Source organism: Capricornis sumatraensis, chromosome 2 (assembly GCF_032405125.1).
Source record: "Capricornis sumatraensis isolate serow.1 chromosome 2, serow.2, whole genome shotgun sequence".
Taxonomy (NCBI): Eukaryota; Metazoa; Chordata; class Mammalia; order Artiodactyla; family Bovidae; genus Capricornis; species Capricornis sumatraensis.
This window is the reverse complement of record NC_091070.1, coordinates 15,157,268-15,178,669: the sequence shown is the minus strand read 5'-3', so window position 1 is coordinate 15,178,669 and position 21,402 is coordinate 15,157,268. Positions and strand designations below refer to the sequence as shown.

The 21,402-nt window shown below is 50.0% G+C and overlaps 1 protein-coding gene across 1 annotated transcript in view; it reads left to right on the top strand.

Moving 5' to 3' along the window:
• The window catches only part of ESRRB (estrogen related receptor beta), a 113,156-nt gene that overhangs the window by 41,162 nt on the left and 50,592 nt on the right, over positions 1-21,402 (top strand). The window contains exon 2 of the mRNA XM_068965276.1: positions 18,709-19,118. Coding sequence (XP_068821377.1) covers positions 18,709-19,118 — 410 coding nt within the window. The remainder of the gene's footprint in view (positions 1-18,708; positions 19,119-21,402) is intronic.

Sequence of the window (21,402 nt, the reverse complement as noted above, 5' to 3'; positions counted from 1 at the left end):
CTGGAGGAGGTGGGCTGGGCAGAGTGACTGAATCCCCCAAAGTGGGTGTCCGGATGGATGAGCATTCAAGACCAACCCTTCAATGTACCATAGCAGCTGTGTGGCCCAGGAGGCTTACCGCCTGTGCTCCCATAGATCTTCCCACCTGTAAAACAGGACTAGAAATCCAGAGTTATTGGGAGGATTAAATACGTTTGTATGTGCAAAGTACTTTGTGTGTAGTAAGTGCCTGCTAAACAAGAAAGTTCAGTCCGGTTCAGTTCAGTCACTCAGTAGTGTCTGATTCTTTGTGACCCCAGGGACTGTAGCATGCCAGGCTTCCCTGTCCATCACCAACTTCTGGAGCTTGCTCAAACTCATGTCCGTTGAGTCAATGATGCCATCCAACCATCTCATCCTCTGTCGTCCCCTTCTCCTCCTGCCCTCAATCTTTCCCAGCATAAGGGTCAATTCCCAGCGAGTCAATTCTTCGCATTAGGTGACCAAAGTATTGGAGTTTCAGCTTCAACATCAGTCCTTCCAATGAACACTCATGTCCTTTAGGATGGACTGGTTGGCTCTCCTTGCAGTCCAAGGGACTCTCAAGGGTCTTCGCCAACACCACAGTTCAAAAGCATCAGTTCTTCGGCACTCAGCTTTCTTTATAGTCCAACTCTCACATCCATACATGACTACTGGAAAAACCATAGCTTTGACTAGATGGACTTTTATCGGTAAAGTAATGTCTTTGCTTTTTAATATGCCATCTCGGTTGGTCACAAACACGAAACAAGAAAGGAAAAACAAGAAAAGAAAATTTTAAAATATATTTATTTATTTTGACTGTGCTGAGTCATTGTTGCTATGCACAGGTTTTCTCTAATTGTAGCGAATGGGGGCTACTGTCTAGTGGTGGGTGTTGGTTGGGCTTCTGGATGCTGGGGCTTCCCTTGTTGCAGAGCACAGATTCTAAAGGACAGGCAGGCTTCAGCAGTTGTGGCACACAGGCTTGGTTGTCCTGCTGTGGGATCTTCCTGAACCAAGGCGGAGTCTTAACCACTGGACCACCAGGGAATCCTGAGAAAGGAAATTTAGTATAATTATTGCATTAAATAACATAGCAGCATGCTTTTTTTTTTTTAATCTCTAAAGGGCTTCCATGTCTGTTTTCTTACAGTCTTTACATCCAGCCAGGAAAATAGGGTGGTTTTTCTTGGGTCCAGTTTACCAGTGTGGCACCTGAGATGCAGGGAGTGTAGTGGCTTGTTCAAGGCCACTCAACAAAGCAGTGGGATTGCTGAGGCCTGACCCTGTGGCCCCAGGGGTGTCCCAGTCTGGCACACGTGCCGCCCCAAGGGCCGTTCCTGCAGGCATGACAGCAGCCTCTGCCCCTCCAGTGCTCCATCACGAAGGACAAGGACATTTCCTCTCATCCTCCTGCCTCCCCTTCCAGGAGCAGCTGTCCTCCCCACCCGACTCTGACTTCCCAGGGAAAGTGAAAGTGTTAGTCGCTCAGTCCAGCTGTTTGCAACCCCATGGACTGTAGTTGCCAGGATCCTCTGTCCATGGAATTCTCCAGGCAAGAATATTGGAGTGGGTTGCCATTTCCTTCTCTAGGGGATCTTCCCCACCAGCAGTCTCCTGCACTGCAGGCAGATTCTTTACTGCCTGAGCCACCAGGAAACTGAACTTCCTAGGGAGAAGGGCCCTAATCCTGTCTGGTATTGGCAGGGGGTGGCTCCACCTCTCAAGCCAGTGGCAGGGCTGGTGTCATTGCCACCAGCATCTTGGTGGGATGAAGGTTGCATTAGTGAGCAGTCATTGAAATGCAAAATAACATTTTGATCGAGCCAGCAGGCTGTTTATTTATCAGATCAATAGTCAAAATGCTCCATCTGGAGGAGTCCTCCTGATAAGTGACAGCATTTCCAAGGGCAAGCCTGGTGAATCCAGCCCCTCCTCACTCCCAAAGGCTCAGATTAAGGGAGGGCCATGGAGAAGGAAATGGCTAACCCACTCCAGTATTCTTGCCTGGAGAATCCCATGGACGGAGGAGCCTGGTGGGCTGCAGTCCACGGGGTGGCAAAGAGTCGGACACGACTGAGCGACTTCACTTTCACTTTCAGGAGCCTGGGAGTGAGTCACTTCTGCTTCGGCCTTTCTTCTTACATGCAGTTTTTAGAAGAGACTGCTGAGACCCAAACTATCAGACTGTCCCTGCCATGGCTGGAAGGACTTGCAGCCAAGTTCTGGGGATTCATAGCAACAGCGCACGTGTATTGAGCACTTAATATGTGCAGGCGCTGCTGTTGCGGGAAGGGGGACCTCTTCCAGGGCCTGAGGATGGGTCTTGTCGGACGCTCGGAAGTGAATTGTTCAAGGAGATACATGTGCTGACGAAGCAAGAGACCTCACTGGGAAGGCACACCGGAGAGCAGGAGGGTGAGGGAGCCCAGGGAGACTGCTCTGCTGTGCGGCTTGCAGTCTCAGGCTTTATGGTGATGGGATTCGTTTCCAGGTTCTCTGGCCACTCGTTCTGCTTCAGGGTCCTTCCTTGTGCACACATGGATTCCAGCAATGAAGATTCCGGGAGGGTATATGGACTGGCATTTCCTGTCTACTTTGACCTTTCCCAAGTTCTTCGGTTGGTGGTGGCCTGTTAGTTCTGTCTTCCTTACCGGGATCTCCTGTCGTAAAATAACTCATGCAAATGGTTACTATGGTGCCTGGCCAGGGCGGGTAGTTTCAGTCAGTGTTTCCCCTGACACTCTATTTGTGTTTCCCATTTATTGTGTCATTTAATCCTCAGAACAGTTCTCAGAGGTAAGTATTAATATCTTTATAGTACCTGTTTAGCAGAAGAAGAAACTGAGGCATGGAGAAGGTTCAGTTCAGTTCAGTTCAGTCACTCAGTCATGTCTGACTCTTTGCAAGCCCATGAATTGCAGCACGCCAGGCCTCCCTGTCCATCACCAACTCCCGGAGTCCACTCAGACTCACGTCCATCGAGTCAGTGATGCCATCCAGCCATCTCATCCTCTGTCATCCCCTTCTGCTCCTGCCCACAATCCCTCCCAGCATCAGAGTCTTTTCCAATGAGTCAACTCTTCCCATGAGGTGGCCAAAGTATTGGAGTTTCAGCTTTAGCATCATTCCTTCCAAAGAAATCTCAGGGCTGATCTCCTGCAGAATGGACTGGTTGGATCTCCTTGCATTCCAAGGGACTCTCAAGAGTCTTCTCCAACACCACAGTTCAAAAGCATCAATTCTTCAGCACTCAGCCCTCTTCACAGTCCAACTCTCACATCCATACATGACCACTGGAAAAACCATAGCCTTGACTAGACGGACCTTAGTTGGCAAAGTAATGTCTCTGCTTTTGAATATGCTCTCCAGGTTGCTCATAACTTTTCTTCCAAGGGGTAAGCATCTTTTAATTTCATGGCTGCAGTCACCATCTGCAGTGATTTTGGAGCCCAAAAAAATAAAGTCTGACACTGTTTCCACTCTTTCCCCATCTATTTCCCATGAAGTGATGGGACCAGATGCCATGATCTTCATTTTCTGAATGTTGAGCTTTAAGCCAACTTTTTCACTCTCCTCTTTCACTTTCATCAAGAGGCTTTTTAGTTCCTCTTCACTTTCTGCCATAAGGGTGGTGTTATCTGCATATCTGAGGTTATTCATATTTCTCCCAGCAGTCTTGATTCCAGCTTGTGCTTCATCCAGCCCAGCGTTTCTCATGATGTACTCTGCATATAACTTAAATAAGCAGGGTGACAATATACAGCCTTGACGTACTCCTTTTCCTATTTGGAACCAGTCTGTTGTTCCATGTCCAGTTCTAACTGCTGCTTCCTGACCTGCATACAGATTTCTCAAGAGGCAGGTCAGGTGGTCTGGTATTCCCATCTCTCAGAATTTTCCACAGTTTCTTGTGATCCACACAGTCAAAGGCTTTGGCATAGTCAATCAAGCAGAAATAAATGTTTTTCTGGAACTCTCTTGCTTTTTCCATGATCCAGCAGATGTTGGCATTTGATCTCTGATTCCTCTGCCTTTTCTAAAACCAGCTTGAACATCAGGAAGTTCACAGTTCATGTATTGCTGAAGCCTGGCTTGGAGAATTTTGAGCATTACTTTACTAGCGTGTGAGATGAGTGCAATTGTGTGGTAGTTTGAGCATTCTTTGGCTTTGCCTTTCTTTGGAATTGGAATGAAAACTGACCTTTTCCAGTCCTGTGGCCACTGCTGAGTTTTCCAAATTTGTTGGCATATTGAGTGCACCACTTTCACAGCATCATCTTTCAGGATTTGAAACAGCTCAACTGGAATGCCATCACCTCCATTAGCTTTGTTCATAGTGATACTTTCTAAGGCCCACTTGACTTCACATTCCAGGATGTCTGGCTCTAGGTGAGTGATCGCACCATCATGATTATCTTGGTTGTCAAGATCTTTTTTGTACAGTTCTTCTATGTATTCTTGCCATCTCTTCTTAATATCTTCTGCTTCTTTAAACCAACTTTTTCACTCTCCTCTTTCACTTTAGGTCCATACCATTTCTGTCCTTTATCGAGCCCATCTTTGCATGAAATGTTCCCTTATTATCTCTAATTTTCTTGAAGAGATCTCTAGTCTGTCCCATTCTGTTGTTTTCCTCCATTTCTTTGCATTGATCGCCAAGGAAGGCTTTCTTATCTCTTCTTGCTATTCTTTGGAACTCTGCATTCAGATGCTTATATCTTTCCTTTTCTCCTTTGCTTTTCACTTCTTTTCTTTTCACAGCTATTTATAAGGCCTCCTCAGACAGCTATTTTGCTTTTTTTGCATTTCTTTTCCATGGGGATGGTCTTGATCCCTGTCTCCTGTACAATGTCACTAACCTGATTCCATAGTTCATCAGGCACTCTATCTATCAGATCTAGGCCCTTAAATCTATTTCTCACTTTCACTGTATAATCATAAGGGATTTGATTTAGGTCATACCTGAATGGTCTAGCGGTTTTCCCTACTTTCTTCAATTTAAGTCTGAATTTGGCAATAAGGAGTTCATGATCTGAGCCACAGTTAGCTCCTGGTCTTGTTTCTGTTGACTGTATAGAGCTTCTCCATCTTTGGCTGCAAAGAATATAATCAATCTGATTTCGGTGTTGACCATCTGGTGATGTCCATGTGTAGAGTCTTCTCTTGTGTTGTTGGAAGAGGGTGTTTGCTATGACCAGTGCATTTTCTCGGCAAAACTCTATTAGTCTTTGCCCTGCTTCATTCCGTATTCCAAGGCCAAATTTGCCTGTTACTCCAGGTGTTTCTTGACTTCTTACTTTTGCATTCCAGTCCCCTATAATGAAAAGGACATCTATTTTGGGTGTTAGTTCTAAAAGGTCTTGTAGGTCTTCATAGAACCGTTCAACTTCAGCTTCTTCAGCGTTACTGGTTGGGGCATAGACTGCACAGAGAATGAGTGACAAAGCCAGGATTCAAACCCAGGTGATCTGGGCCCAGAACCCTTGTTCCTGCGTCTGCTTCTGTCCCCTCTAGAGGGCAAGGAGCAGTCATGGCTTTTTTTCACTTATACAGAGTCAGGGTCCTGGCTCCGAGGGTGAGGCAGCCTTTTTCCAACCCTACATCCCACAGGTTTTTATTGATTACATTGCTACTTGTGTTAAAATATCTTCTTTAATGTTTCAAAACTAGATTTCTTGATCAGTGGATCTGAGAGGCTAGCTTCTCGAAGTTGCTTCCAAACATATTACATGGTTTGGGGCACTTAAGTAAATAAATAAAAGTAAGAAAAATGCATATATCATTCGCAAAGTCTTTTCCACCAGGACTAGCAGAATTTGGTGGGAACTGAGGGCAAGTGTTAGGTCCTTTCAGTGGGACGGTTGGCTGGATCTCTGCTCCTGAGGTGCTGGCTGGCTCCCTTTCCCTGACTCTGGCTCTGTCTTGTGGCTCAGGCGTGTTCCTGTCACAGCCAGAGGGGCAGACCTTAGGTAAGCCTCAGATCCCACCCAACTCTCACCGTCTCCTTCACTTAACAAATATTTTCTGAACATCTGTTGTACCGGGAAGCATCCTTGACTGTGGAGAACAGCAGAGAAAGCAAACACAGTCCCTGCTTTCATGTACAGGGTGGGGTGTGGTGGGAGGGCACAGGAGGCCAGTGTGGCTGGCCTGAAGTCACCCCAGGGAGGAGTGGGCAGCTGCAGAAAGACCCCTGCCTTCCTGCGGGTGTGATAGGGATGCCTTGGCTGTGTCAAGCCAAAGAATGTTGTGACTTTCTCCCCTTCGCTTTGTAACTAACTCACTCCAGCACTTTCTGGCCATGTGTTCCCTGCCAAGATATTTAGCCCCTCTGGGCTTCTGTTTCCTCATCTGCAAAATGGGGGAATAACAGGTTGTTGATAGGAATCTCGTGCATGTAGTTTTGTGACCAGCACAGAATGAGCCCTCCTGTGGTCACCATTACAGAGCTCAGGAGTGGTTCCCAGTTGGCAGCAATGCCAGGTTCTCAGCTGTCTATCAAGTTAAGACATCTCTTTGTCATCTGCCCAGGCTGCCCTTTGGCATGAAGGCTGGAAAATTGAGTCAGGGAAAGAAGTGGATGCTGGGAGCCCCAAGCTTCCTGTGTCATCCCTGTGGTGGATAAGGCCACATGCAAAGGGCCGCTGCTGTGACCAGGTGGCAGATGGAAGTGTGGTCTCTCTCACTGGGTCTGCACACTGCCCTGCAGGAGTGCACGTAGGAAGTGGGCAGTGAGGCGCAGGAACAGCACACGCAGAAGAGCCTCAGGCGTGTGACCGCACAAGGAGCAGAGTAGAAGTCAGCAGTGTGAGCCAAGAGCCTTAAATGCCGACTCCACTTAGGGTTGCCTCCACAGAAGGAGAGCATCGAGGATGAAGGAGGTGTCAGAACCGTTCTACACTGATCAGAACTCACCTGAAGGCTGTGCTCTTTTTTTTTTTTTTTAAGATTTTTCTTTTTATTTTTTTGATGTGGACCAAATTTAACATCTTTATTAAAATAAATTTGTTACAATATTGCTTCTGTTTTGTTTTGGGTTTTTTTTTCGGCCACAAGGCATGCGTGTTCTTAGCTCCCCAACCAGGGATCAAACCCGCAGCACCCTGCATTGAAAGACAAAGTCTTTTTTAAAAGTTTATTAATTTTTAGCTGTGCTGAGTCTTCATTGCTACGTGAAGGCTTCCTCTAGTTGCCGAGAGCGGGGGCTACTCTTCATTGCAGTGCTCGGGCTCGGTAGCTGTGGTGCTCGAGTTTAGTTGCTCTGCGGCATGTGGAATCTTCCCCGACGGGGATCAAACCCGTGTCCGCTGCATTGGCAGACTGTTATCCACTTGACTGCCACGGAAGTCCCTGTGCTCTGTTCTGATCCTTTTTATGAAGAGTAAACAGAGCAGATGGGTTATTCTCAAAGGAAGGCAAAATGTGAGCAGGAGTGATTCTAGGTCCAGGAGATGTGTTCTGGTGAGGACAGGACTCAGCAGGGAGCAGGAAGCCGCCTTTAGCTGTCTGCAGGCCTGTCGGGTGGAAGGGGGTTAGACTTGTTCTGTAGGTCCCGAGGGAGGGAGTTGTACAAACTATAACTGAAAGCTCCAGAGAGAAGAAATATTTTGGCTCTTGACAAAGAACTTGCAAAAAAATCTAAGTTATCTAAAGATGGAAGCAGTTGCCACCTAAACTACTGACCTCCTTATCACTGGGGGCTTCGGCCAAGGCAGGTGGCCCCGGGACAGACCAGGGGCGCTTTGATTTCCTGCCTGGTCCAAGTGCTGCCGACTGAGAGAGGGCCCTGTCCGCGGGCCTCTCCACGTCTTTCTGCTGTTCCTCCAACTCAGAGCTCTCCCGCCGTGCTTCTCACCCTGTCTTTGCTCCAGCTTTGCTTAAAATGTCACCTCCTCAGAGAAGCCTTTTCTGACTACTGTGTCCGGATACTGTTCTATTCTGCCATCCGTGCCCTGGCCCTTCTCATTCTTTATAGTTCAGTTCAGTCACTCAGTCGTGTCCGACTCTTTGCGACCCCATGGACTACAGCACTCCAGGCCTCCCTGTCCATCACCACTCCTGGAGCTTGCTCAAACTCATGTCCATTGAGTCGGTGATGCCATCCAGCCTTCTCATCCTCTGTCGTCCCCTTCTCATCCTCTGTCGTCCCCTTCTCCTGCCTTCTTCATAGTGTTCATCACTATGCTGTTTGACTGGTTGTGTTTGATAGAGTGGGTAACACTGGTTATTGTCATATATTCAGTACAACCCCTGTTTCAGCGGCTTAGCCTGACAGGTGATACTGTGCCCACCTAACATTTTGGGGAAGCTGCTTGGCAGACAGCCTTTCGTGAAGTTTTTCATGGGCTCAGGGTCCTTCCAACTTGTGGCTCTGCTGTGCCCCTGGGCGTTGGAGTCCCCTCCTGGAGCCTCTGCCTGCACCCTGTGTGGCCTGCAGACAGGGAAGGACAGAGAGAGAGGAGGCGGGGCAGGGAGTGGCCAGGGGAGATTTTTATGAGCCAGATGGGGGAGTGGCTTACATCTCTTTGCCCACATGCCCTTGGCCAGGACCCAGTCTATGGGCACAGCTGACTGCAAGGGAGACTGGGAAGTGTGGTCTTCCTGTGTCTAAGCAGAACGTGAAGCTGGTTTTGGTGAACTCATGGCCATTTCAGCTATACTTATTATCATATTTCATTGAATCTATGACATCATCAGTTCAGTTCAGTTCAGTTAAGTCGCTCAGTCGTGTCCGACTCTTTGCGACCCCATGAATCGCAGCACGCCAGGCCTCCCTGTCCATCACCAACTCCCGGAGTTCACCCAAACTCATGTCCATCGAGTCGGTGATGCCATCCAGCCATCTCATTCTCTGTCATCCCCTTCTCCTCCTGCCCCCAATCCCTTCCAGCATCAGAGTCTTTTCCAATGAGTCAACTCTTCGCATGAGGTGGCCAAAGTACTGGAGTTTCAGCTTTAGCATCATTCCTTCCAAAGAACACCCAGGACTGATCTCCTTCAGAATGGACTGGTTGGATCTCCTTACAATCCAAGGGACTCTCAAGACACAGACACCATTATTTTTATAACCACTAATTAAATGAAACTATGGCATGCCATCTATTCAAGATGCATTCTGATTGCCAAGATGTTAAAATGTGAAGAAAAAAAAAAAAGGAAACTAGACCAAAAAAAAAAAAAAGTGAATATATGGGTATAGCTTAAAGTCAATGAAATACAGTGTTGCCACTCCTTGAGGACAGAAACCTGTCCACCTTGGACACCAATCCATCCTTGAGGCTAGAACGGTATCTGGCACACCATGGATACTCAAGGAATAGTTGAAATGAATGAAGGAAGGAGGGGGTGAGTGCATGAATGGATGAGATGGTGGGGAGTGGTTAGCTGTCACAGCCGCCCGTCTGAGCTACCATAGCCAGGAATCATGCCTCATCGCTCCCCTGAGCATAGGTACTGCCATGCTGCCTGGTAGCTGCCAGCTGAAGCTCCTGGGGCTCTGCCCCTGGCCGGCACCCTTCTCCACTGCCAGCTTCCATATTCGTCTTTCTTGCTGCACCACGGTGTGAAGTATGACCTCGCTCACACTTGGAAATGTCCATCTTACGGCCTTTGTCCCTGGAGAGGCAGCCGTGACAGCAAGGTCTCAGGGGAGAGACACTGCCCAGCGTGGGTCACAAGCACAGCTCTGGGTCACTCTGCTGGGCCAGCAGGTAGAGAGCCTTACACGTGTGGCGATTCCTATGGCATCTCGGTGTGCGCGTGGGAATGAGAGCGGGAGAATGCTGGAGCTGGTTGGCAGCTCCCAGAAGAGAGGCTGGTTAGTTCCAATAGCTGGTTCTAGTAGCGCCTGAATAAGGAAGCCCTTTGTCCGAAAAGGAACTTTCTCAGTGGAGGTTGCAGCATGCAGAGAAGCACACAAATGCAGGATTAAATGGTGGAGGGATGGATGCTCGATGGATGAATGACGAGAAGGGGAGAGGGGGCAAGACGGGCTTGCTTGCTGTGCGACAGAACTTATTAGACACTGAATGGAAACTGTCTCCTCATTACCAGAAAGAGTGCTGGTAGCAACTGCTAGCGGTACTTACTGAGCACTTTCCCAGGTACAGCTCTAAGCTCTTTTCTGTATTAACTCACTAATCCTCAAGACTACCCTATGAGATACATAGGATCATTATCACCATCCCATTTTACAGATGAATAAACTGAGGCTCAGAGAGATTAAATTACGTATGAGAGACAGAACTGGAATTCAAACTCAGGCAATCCAGCGCCAACCACTTAGCTCTATGGCCCAACACCATGGCGCCTCTAGGATTAAATGTCATCTGAAAACTGCCGAATCTGTTCAGTGACAGTGGGTGGGATATTTATGCCATATATCACTGTGTATTAAGGGGTGAAAATAAAAACAGACTCAAGAAGAGTTTAGATTCCTAGATGTCAGATCTCCAATAGCAATTGAAAGGAAAATTGCTCGAGGTGTATTTGGGGGCATCTTTTGAAATTATGAGCTGTCCTTCCTCCAGACACATCTGTTTGTGGTGTCAGAGGCCAGACTTTAGCCAGATGGGCTAAAGTGAGAGCCATCAGGTACTTTGGGGCCCTGCATGAAGGCACTCCCCTGAGAGGACCGGGGTGAGGGCTGAAGTTTTGAATTGGTCTGCCCAGAGGGGGCCCCTCTGTCTAATCTGCACACAGCCACAAGAAGAGCCAGTGGCTGTCCACTGTGGGCTGGAGCTCTGCCAGGGGACCCGGCCCTCCCGGTGTCCCGGGGTAGCCCCTCAGTGCCCGGCAGTCTCCTCCTGCTTTGGCAAAGCCTCTCTCTTCTCATGATGATGGATGCAGCCTGGGACATCATGGATAAAAACCCCGATTGAAGGGCACTAATTACCCATCATTATTTTCCGTGCCGTAATTTGTGTGGAACGAGATTTCAATCAGTTGTCTGGGATCAGCCTGGTTTTGACTAATCTTTCTAACGACAAGATGCTTAATTACAGATTTTTGCCTGAGCTGCAGCATACAGGGGGAGGCAGGCTCTTACTGAAGCCAGTTTGCAATTGGGTCATTTTGTAGTCTTAAGTCACTCTTAAGGGAAGAGAGAGAAAAAGCATGAGGAAAGGATTCCTAAGGAGACCAGACAAAAATCAAACCAGCACAGGACCGGTGCTGCAGTAGTGGACATGGTGATGGAGGGTAACAGGTGGGCAGAGTCACCCTGTTCCCCTGCACAGGTCACCTCCCTGCTGTGTCTCCAGGCATCCCCCAGCCAGCCTGGCTCTCTAGTAAGTGTCTTTGAATGAGCCACAACTTCTGGGGTCTTCAGCTCCTCCTCTGAAGGTCACTAGGTCAGGCAGGAGAATCTCTGAGTATTTATGATGCTCTGATTCCCACTGTGCTGGTGTCTGTCCAGGAAAATGGGTCCAGCATTGAAAGATATGCCTGGCAAGATTTCATGAGAGATAAAAACACTATGTATTGAAATGGGTGTTTCAGGCTACTGCAGGAGAAGGTCAGTTTGAATTAAAGAAATATATAAGTGTAAGGGAAAAAAGCATATATATATATATATATATATGAAGAATGGACTCAGATGCATGAAATTGGATTAATTATAAGCCTTGGTTCATGACACTTCCTTCCTCCTCACCCTCCACCCCTCCCTTTCTTCCTCCTTCCCTCCTTTTTTCCCTTCCTCTCGTGTGATAAGTCCTCATGAATCCATGTCCCAGCAGGAATGCTGGGGACCTTGTCAATTACTCACATTTAGCCACGTGGTCCTCCTCATCTTATCCCTCCAATAAAGGCTCATTCTGCATTCTCTAACCTTATTTGTGAAGGAAGTTTAGCTCTGTTACTTTCAAGTGCCTGGGGGGCTGATACATAACAAATAAAGCCTTGCTGGAGGATCTGAGGGTCTGCTTTAATGAACAGCTCAGTGGCTTCTGGTTAGCAAATTAATTATGGGAATGTACATAAGAGTCTCTCAAGTGTTCAGAAGCTGTTTTTTCTTCTGTAGAGTGGATTCCCGTTTCAGGCTTATTTATCCTCTTAATTTTCCTAACCCACTACTTTTCTCTCCTGGTAAATGGCAAGTTCCTTGTGGAATTATCCTCAGTTCTAGAAATGGGGACTTGGTTGAGGGAAGAGCTTTGCTGGGTCTAACCCCAGGCTGCAGCCAGCTGCTGAATTTTCTGGGAGGGGTTTCCTGGAGAATCACAAGACAGACACTGTCCACTGAGAGGTTGCTGGGCCCCAGCATGTTCGTTTTGCCTACATTATTGTTGTTCAGTCAGTCAGTCATGTCTGGCTGTTTGTGATGCCATGGACTGCAGCAGGCCCGGCCTCCCTGTCCTGCATGATCTCCCAGAGTTTGCTCAAACTCATGTCCACTGAGTTGGTGATGCCATCCAACCATCTCATCTTCTATCGCCCCCTCCTCCTCCTGCCCTCAATCTAGCCCCTGCTCACAGAAAAGCCCTATGATGGAGGTGCTGTGATAGAACCATTTTACAGATGAGGAACCTCGAGGCCCAGAGAGGTTGACCTATTTACTCAAAGTCAACAGCTACTATGACATCAGAGCAATGGCTTGTAACCATTAAGTGACTTGGGGGCTTGTTTCTGCTCTTACAGGGCAGCCTGGCACAGAGCCAAAAGCTGATTCTGAGGGTAGCCCCTCTATGCGTGACCCCAATTCTGGCGTGTGGTGACTGGACTTTACTCCGCAGAGGACAGAGAGCCAGGCCCTAGGCCCATCAGACTGGCCCATCCCTCTTCCCTCCAGGAGACTTCTTTCCTCCAGAAGCTTCTTTTCTTCAGCCTGCCCACCAGCAAGTGGCCTTGAAGGGGGTAGACCCCTGGGATTCCAGCTTAAAAAACTGATGATCGCTTTCTTGTTGATTCCCTGGAGTTTCTCTTCCTTTAGGGTTAGGGTTAGGTTCATGACAGAAGAGCTGAATGGTTTGGGTTTCCATCAGAACTTCCAAGATGCTGTTGGTGTCTGTATTAGGAAAACCTCCAACCCACTTCACTGTCCAGCAAAGTGATTATCTGGCAGAGGCAGAGAGTAAGCTCAGGCATCCCAGGAGCTTACCCCTCTGGGGTAAGGGCCCCACACTGGATGCGAATAGGGGCAGGCCTGGGCTGGCGCTGGGGGGCCATGTTAATCAGATGGTGGTGACATTGAGGCCAGGGCAGCTCTAGCTGTGCTCCTGATTCGAGCTGAATTAGAGGGAAGAGAATGCCTCCGGGAACTTAGACCACTGACTATTGCTATTTCAAAGACCGCTCAGATGGAGCATTGGGCCCCTCCTGTAAAGTCAATAGTCATCGACCAGTTGGGAACTGGGCCCCAGCCAACCACAGATGGTGGACTCCACGTGACCCTCTCCTCCCCAGGGCACACGTGTCGACACCTCCGCCTCATCCCGATGCTACGCTCTTCCTGCATCCCGTCCTGGCCACTCGCCCTGTGGCCACATCCTCCTGAGCCTTGGCATCCTGGCTCCAATCTCTGAGATCTTCCCTGACCCAGCCTCCCATCCTTCCAGCTGTCCGAATTCTTCCGGAACCCCACCCACCCACCCTCTGGCCTTCCATCTTCTCCCAATTCTGGGCTTTCTGAGATTATTCCATCCGCGAACGACACCCTCAGCTTCCGGGCCCCTTGCCTTCCCCCTTCCCTCCAATAGCCAAGTCAGTGGTTCTCAGCTGGGGGCAGTTTGTCCCCCAGGGACCATCTGGCCGTGCCTAGAGGTTTGGGTTGTCGTCTCTGCGGGTGGGGGTGCTACTGGCTTCTAGCGGGCAGAGGCAAGGATGCTGCTGACCGACCTGCGGTGCACAGCCTGGCCCACAGTGAGGAATGACCAGCCCGAAATGTCACTAGTGCCTGGGTTGAGAAACACAGGTCGAAGCTTCCCTGTGTTGCTGCCTTGCAGGCTGAGTTAAGGGGCCTGGTGAGCCTCTATGCCCCTGATTTCTGTTCTCTCCTCCTCCCGCAGTTGCTGTTGCAAACTTCCTTCCTTTTGCTAGATCTCCGGACCTCACCTTCCATTCCATGGAGTGAGGAGAGGCTGCCTGGGGGATGAGAGAGACCACCTCCAAACTTCCCCTCTGCCAACCTTCCTTCCCCCTTGTACTGCCTCAGCTCAGTTCTCTTCAGGGACATCCAGATTCCTTGCGGACTTCCACCGGGTCCCCTGACCGCTTGTGTTATCTTGTAGGTTTCAAACTTAACTTCTCTGAGAATCACAGCTGCGGTGCTAAAAACAAACCAACACACAGGACCAAAAATGCAGAATTCTGGGCCCCACCTACAGGGATGAATGTTCAAAATATGACTGGGCTTCCCAGGTGGCTCAGTGGTTAAAAAAAAAAAAAACCTGCCTGCCAGTTCAGGAGACATAGATTCAATCACTGGGTCAGGAAGATGCCCAGGAGAAGGAAATGGTAACCCACCCCAGTATTCTTCGCTGGGAAATCCCCTGGCCAGAGGAGCCTGGAGGGCTACAGTTCATGGCGTCATTGACTAAGCAACAACATGGGGTCAGTCCAGGAAGCTACCTGTTCAACCAGCACCTTGGCTGACTCTGATGAAGGCTGGACCAGAATTTGAGAAAAGCTGATACTCATCTTCGGTGATCTCAACCTCTCCATCTTGATTTGCTGTTTACCATTAGCATGTAACATAGAGTCACCATAGAATTAATTGTCTCCTCTGGGGAGACATGGGGAGTGGTGGATAATTATATTGGGTCAGTAGGTGGGATCAGGGTTGCTTCAGGCAAACTGGAAAGTAATTTTTAAATTTCTTAAGTTCCTTACATTCTTGACACACACCCCTCCCCCTCATCAAAGAAGCAGATAAATTACCGCCAATAACAACAAAAACATTCCTTCTTTGCCTCCACCACCCCTGAGTTCAAGTGGACGGTGTTGTGTAAAGGTGTGCAAGGAAGCCCCTACCCCTACCCTCTCCTCTGCCCGGGCTTCCAGAAAAACTGTCTGCTTTCAGGGCCTCTTGCAGCTCTGGCCCAATGGCTCCCACCCCCACCCCCACCCCCGCCCCATGCCAGGACACTGCTCTGGGGACGTCACCAGCCACATCCTGACTGCTCACTGAAGGGGACACATGCACTCCTGACTTCCCCTGCGGGGCACGTGACCTGCCGCCACCCGCTTCTCGATGGCTGTCTCCACTGCACGTCGACAACTCACTCTCTCTTCTCAGCTCCTCTGGCCACTACTTCTTGGCCCTTTTCTTTCCCTTTCTCGTTACATTTTGCTTTTGAATTAAACAGTGGTGTCCAGAGGTTAAGGATGGGTGGGGGGAGGGGCAGGTTTCCTGGAGGGAAAAAGAATGCAAATACAAATGAGTGTGTGAATGAATGAAACCAGACCAGAGGGGCAGGGTGGGTGAGCCCCTGTTAGTGGAGTGTGCCCAGCCCACCCCCTGCCTTGCTGGCGCTCTGCACACACGTGTTTGTTTAGTGTCTGTCCTTCTGGTGAGAGGATGAGCTTCTTGACATCATGAGCTATGCTGGGGATGTCCTCCTATCTGGTCAGCCCTTGGCACCCTGGTGCCCGGAGTACGTGTTGAAGCTCCTTGGCATAGACATTCTAGTGGGGCCAAAATAAGGGTCACCAAAACGAGAAGCCTGCAAGAATGAAATCAGCAGACTCGCAGCTGGAGCCCAGGCTCTAAATTAGCAGCTGGGTTTCTGTACCAACTCTGAGGTGGGGAGGCAAGTTTGCTTCCTTCTCAGTCCTAGAGTCACTCGGCCAGGGCCTGGAGGCGGTGGCCTGGACAGGGTGCGTCCTGGCTGTGCAGCCCACTAAAGAGTGCTTTGTGCTTGTGCCTCTTGAAGCCTTCAAGGAGAGGGCTAGGAGGGAAAACCAAGGCTTAGGGCATGAAACCACTGCCTGGCCTGGGTGTCCGTCAGGGCTGGCTGAGCCGTGAGCGTGGGTTGGAAAATTGTTCACTGGACATAGCTGTAGGGCTCTCCAACTGCTTCCCTTGGGCACGAGCTTCTTGTACACCCGAGGGACAGATCTGAAGTGGGTGGTATATAAAACGTGCTCACTAAATAGCAGTTGCGATAATTACTGTTGACTCCAAGTGTGTCTTCCAAAATCTCTGGGGCACTCACAAGCCTGAGGGAGGAGGGCTTGGGTCTGGGAGCTGACTTGCCCTGCAGTGTTTGTCACAGCAGGCCTGGGATGTTTCTGGGAACTGCAGAGCCCTAACGCTTGCCCCTTGGAAAAAAAAGCTGTGACAAACCTAGACAGCATGTTAAAAAGCAGAGACATCACTTTGCCAACAAAGGTCCCTATAGTTAAAGCTGTGGTTTTTCCAGTAGTCATGTACGGATGTGAGAGTTGGACTGTAAAGCTGAGCGCTGAAGTATTGATGCTTTTGAACTGTGGTGCTGGAGAAGACTCTTGAGAGTCCCTTGGACTGCAAGGAGATCCAACTAGTCCATCCTAAAGGAGATCAGTCCTGAATATTCATTGGAAGCACTGATGCTGAAGCTCCATCAGTTTCAAAGTACTGAAACTCCAGTACTTTGGCCACCTGATGCAAAGAACTGACTCACTGGGAAAGACCCTGATGCTGGGAAAGATTGAGGGCAGGAGGAGAAGGGGGTGACAGAGGATGAGATGGTTGGATGGCATCACCAACTCAATGGACATGCGTTTGAACCAACTCTGGGAGATAGTGAAGCACAGTATAGCCTGGCGTGCTGCAGTCCACGGGGTCACAAAGTCAGACAAGACTTAGCCTCTGAACAACAAAGTAGCAGTGGGAGGGGATTGTAAATGTAAGAGCACCTAGTCCACCCTCCCTGCAGGCCCAGTGCAAGGGCATAGTAGGCGCCTCTGTGCCTGCTCAGGCTGATGGTGTTTCCTGAGGACACGCCAGGGGCCTGCTGATGGATGGACGGGAGGCAGATGACCGGGGACATGCCAGGGCACCAGTCAGAGGTGTAAGGGAGCTAGCAGAAGAGGCATCTCAGAAGACTCAGGAATATTCAGTTTGAAACCAGAGAGACCCGAGAGCCTCTATCTTCAAACACTACATTCCAGTAGATAATAAATTTCTTGACAGTAGGAGCCTTTTAGGGATCTTTTATCCTTCTTATCAGAGAAAGCTCCCAGCTTCTGATTAGAACTGTCTGCGGGGCAATGCCTCCGGACACGTTCAAGTGTAGACGGATGGAACAGCCCCCTGGGAGGGGCAGTGACTATGAGATCATTGGTGGGGCCCCTCCCCATCGTAACTGCCTTGGGTGGTGTGGGTAAGTGGCGCCAGGGTTGTGTTGTGAGGGTGGGCTTTGTGGTTGTGATAGGAGAGCCCTTTCCCCACTTGGGGACCCATGCTTTCTTCAATGAGCTGCTCAGAAAACAAGGGGCTACCTTTGAGCATCATTGGAGGTAGGACTCCAGCACTGGGACCCTCCCTCCCAGCCGGGCCCGTCTTTCCATGAACAGGGCGGTACTCCCACCCTCTCCAGCCCCCTTCATTCTCCAGGACCTTTCCTTCTTAACTTCCACCTGCTTCTCAGGCATCCGCCGTGGCCTCCTCTGTACCTCCACCAGGTGAGGCCAGGACATGGACAGATGGGCAGCTAGACCCTGACCCAGCCTCCTGACTCCAGGGCTGGCCTGGCCCAGAGCTCTTGAGTGTGGGCTGTGGCTGGGCTTCCCTGAGTACACTTCCCTGCCCTTCACTCTTCTTGTTCACATGGGAGAGAAGCCCCTCCCCTGGTCCTGGTACTTGGCCTGCCTTCTCACCCACCCATCGCGGTTCTGGGAGGGGGGATTTTCCTTATGGGAAATGTTTTATGACCCTTTATGGTGATCCTGCCTTGCCGTTCTTGCTCCCTTGACTCTGCAGTGAGGCAGGGGCGCTTGGAGGTAGAAACTTAAGGTTAAGAATCAGTGGGGTGATGCTCAGAGTTGGGGTTGGAGGGCTCCCTCATGTTGCATGATGGAGGCATGGTCTCTTCTGGGGCGATAGAGGGGAATGAGAGAGGGGGCCTGGGGGCCACCTTCCAGATGTGCCCCGGCCAGAGGGGATCCCCAGAGGGCAGCCAATTTGGCTGATGCCTTGGCCACAGGCCCTGTGTCTTGCCCTGGTCAGGAGGCTTGGCACCTCTGGTCCCAGTCTCGGTGATGGTGGCCTTCAGGGGAAGCTCCAAGGCTGGGTTAACCTGCTGCCCCAGCGTGGGGGTGGGGATGGGGAGGGAGTCCGGTGAGGTGGGTCATTGGGTCGTGATTCTGAGGGTGTCTGGTCCGAGGGCTGTCGCCTTTGGACTTCAAGTCTATTACTCTTGCGTGGGAAGGTTGGCCAGATATTTTGGCCGAAGGTTACCACTTTGTCACCCTTTAGGCCAGCAGTTTGCAGAGGGGTGGGTGCCTCATCTGAAGTTTATTGATCAAACAGGAGTTTTCATTTTGAGGACTCAGAAGGTTCTGGGGGGTAATGCCAGAAACTCTGGCCTGTGCCGTTCTTCCTTTTTGCCCCCAGCAAAATTGACCTCTCCCCCACCCCCGCCAGCATTTATCTCACCAATACCTAGCATAAAGCCCCTCCCAGCCACCCCACCCACCCGGTGCCCGAGCCCAGAGCTAATTCCTGGGGACTTGACACCACCGCACCCTCTCCGAGCTGACTCCTGCTCTCTGTGTCCCCAGGCTGCTGAACAGGATGTCCGCAGACGACCGGCACCTGAGCTCCAGCTGCGGCTCCTTCATCAAGACCGAGCCGTCCAGCCCGTCCTCGGGGATCGATGCCCTCAGCCACCACAGCCCCAGCGGCTCGTCGGACGCCAGCGGCGGCTTCGGTCTAGCCCTGGGCGCCCACGCCAACGGTCTGGACTCGCCGCCCATGTTCGCGGGCGCCGGGCTGGGAGGCACCCCGTGCCGCAAGGGCTACGAGGACTGTGCCGGCGGCCTCATGGAGGACTCGGCCATCAAGTGCGAGTACATGCTCAACGCCATCCCCAAGCGCCTGTGCCTCGTGTGCGGGGACATCGCCTCCGGCTACCACTACGGCGTGGCCTCCTGCGAGGCCTGCAAGGCTTTCTTCAAGAGGACCATCCAAGGTACGGGGCTGCCGGGGGGGCCGGGGAGGGGTGGGGGTGTGGCCCGGCAGGGAGCCAGTGATCCCCCGGAGCCAGCTGCCGGTGTAGGCTGCCTCTGAATGTGAGGTTCTGGAGGCTCTCCTTTCCGTCTCCCGGGGGTTCTCATGCTGGCATTCTGGATCTGGGCTCTAACTCGCGGGCTGTTGTTGAAATGGCATATCTACACCGCCCCCCCCCCCCCCGCTTAGGGGACCCCGGAAGATCTGCACAAATACCTAGGTGTGCCTAGGATGGGAAACATTGTCAAATGTGTGACCCTAAAGAGCTGATTTTAGAGGGGAAAATGTTAGCCGCCCTATTTGCCCTGCAATTCCAGACCTCTTGAACTGTACTGGGTCCCTCCTTTTGTTCCCTGATGGCTCACACGGTAAAGCGTCTGCCTACAGTGCGGGAGACCCGGGTTCAATCCCTGGGTCTGGAAGATCATCTGGAAAAGGAAATGACAACCTACTCCATTATTCTGGCCTGGAAAATCCCACAGATGGAGGAGCCTGGTAGGCTACAGTCCATGGGGTCGCAAAGAGTCGGACTCGACTGAGCAACTTCACTTTCACTTTGTAATTGCACAAGTGGACTGTGACTACTCTCTTTATCTTTAAAGAGTCAAGGAAGAGCAAGGGGAATCTCCCCCCCACCGCACCCTGACCACTCATCCTGTCCCATCCCCGAGTGGCTCGACTTTGTGGGCTTTTCACAAAGCGTGTGCGTTTCGGCTGAGTCATGTTCCGAGGGCCATGGGGTGGCTGCCTCTCTCCATGGGTGGGAAAGAGCCCTCCAGTGCTGAGAAGTGAGTCCTAGGTAAATAGGGGATAATGATGGCTGCGCATGGTAACCAAGACTCATACTACAGTAGGTCACAGGTAGAGCCCTTGCTTTGTGCATCCCATTGACTATCTGTGAGCTCCTACTAAGTGCCAGCCTGACGCTAGGATAGACCAAAAGCCCTGCTCGTGGAGGTCCCTGAGATGAGAGATGCTGTCCCCTGGGGGCAGAGACTGCAAACCAGACTAGAGAAAACTCAGGGTGCTTTCCTGTCCCTGCCCTGCCTGGTGGTCCGGGGGTATCCTCCCTTGCCCTCCTCCCCTATTTCTCTTTTAGAAGAGGCAGGCTGAGCTTCCATGGATGATTCTTGGCTTGTTCAGTCAACAAGTATTTGCTTAACTTTCTTGTGAGAAGTTATTATTAAACTAATTAAGGGTCCTCGGATGTGTCCAGTTTTGCATGTTAGTTGAAACAGTGTGTTGACCTGTCCAGCTGCTGGGTGCGCTTCTGGGTCGCATAGCTCCATCGCTTACCTTACTGCTCAGTGCCCTTGGGGGCTGCCTCAGTTTCTCTGCTTTAGTTTGTTCCCACGAAAGGTGAGATGGTGTCATGGCTACCTCACATAGAGCTGTTAAAAAGAGGCTTAATTATATACTATATATATATATATATATATATATATAATTCATTGTATGTACTATATATATATATAGCACTCATGTTTTGGCCTGGCACTTAGTAAGCACTAAATAAATGTCTGCAATTATTATTTTCACTTTCGTAGTATCCCTTAAGATTTATTTGAGGGATACTGTTACTATTACTGCCTATTACTTAGACAACAGACATAATCCATTTTATTTTACAAAGCAGGTTTTTGTAATCTCATTAATTTAAAGAGGACAATTATTATTTTGACTTAACAGGATTTAAGCCATTTTAGCTAGAGATAAATGTATTTATTAAATGGACCCTTTAAAAATATAAGCATGGCAAATATGCAAATAGTACAAAGGAATGAAACAGTAAAAAAGTAAGTTTTCCTAGAACCCCAGGGCCCCAGTTCCCTGTACCCTTCCCAGAAGGAGCATGGTACCAACTTCTCTCAGCAAATACTGACGGAACCCTTTTCTGTCTGGCACTGCGCTAGCCTTCAGCACCGTGAATGGATGTATGCTGGGTCCCTGCTAGCTCCACATCCCCCAGTCTGGGAAGAGGCCCTGGAATTTCTAGATGTGAAAAGCACTGTATGCAGTTCTAAGTCTCAGCCAGGCTTGAAAACCCCAAGTTCAATATCCAATCAATATCGCTGGATATTGGGCGGATAAACATGAGATGTTTAAAACAGTTTAAGCCACTGAAAGAGCAGTGTTTTTCTTCTAAAATTGGGAAGTAATCTTGGTAAGATTGCCACTATTTTAGACTCCTGAAGGTCAGTTTTTGAAAAATTGCCTTTTAAGAGACAATTATATTTTCTTCTCTC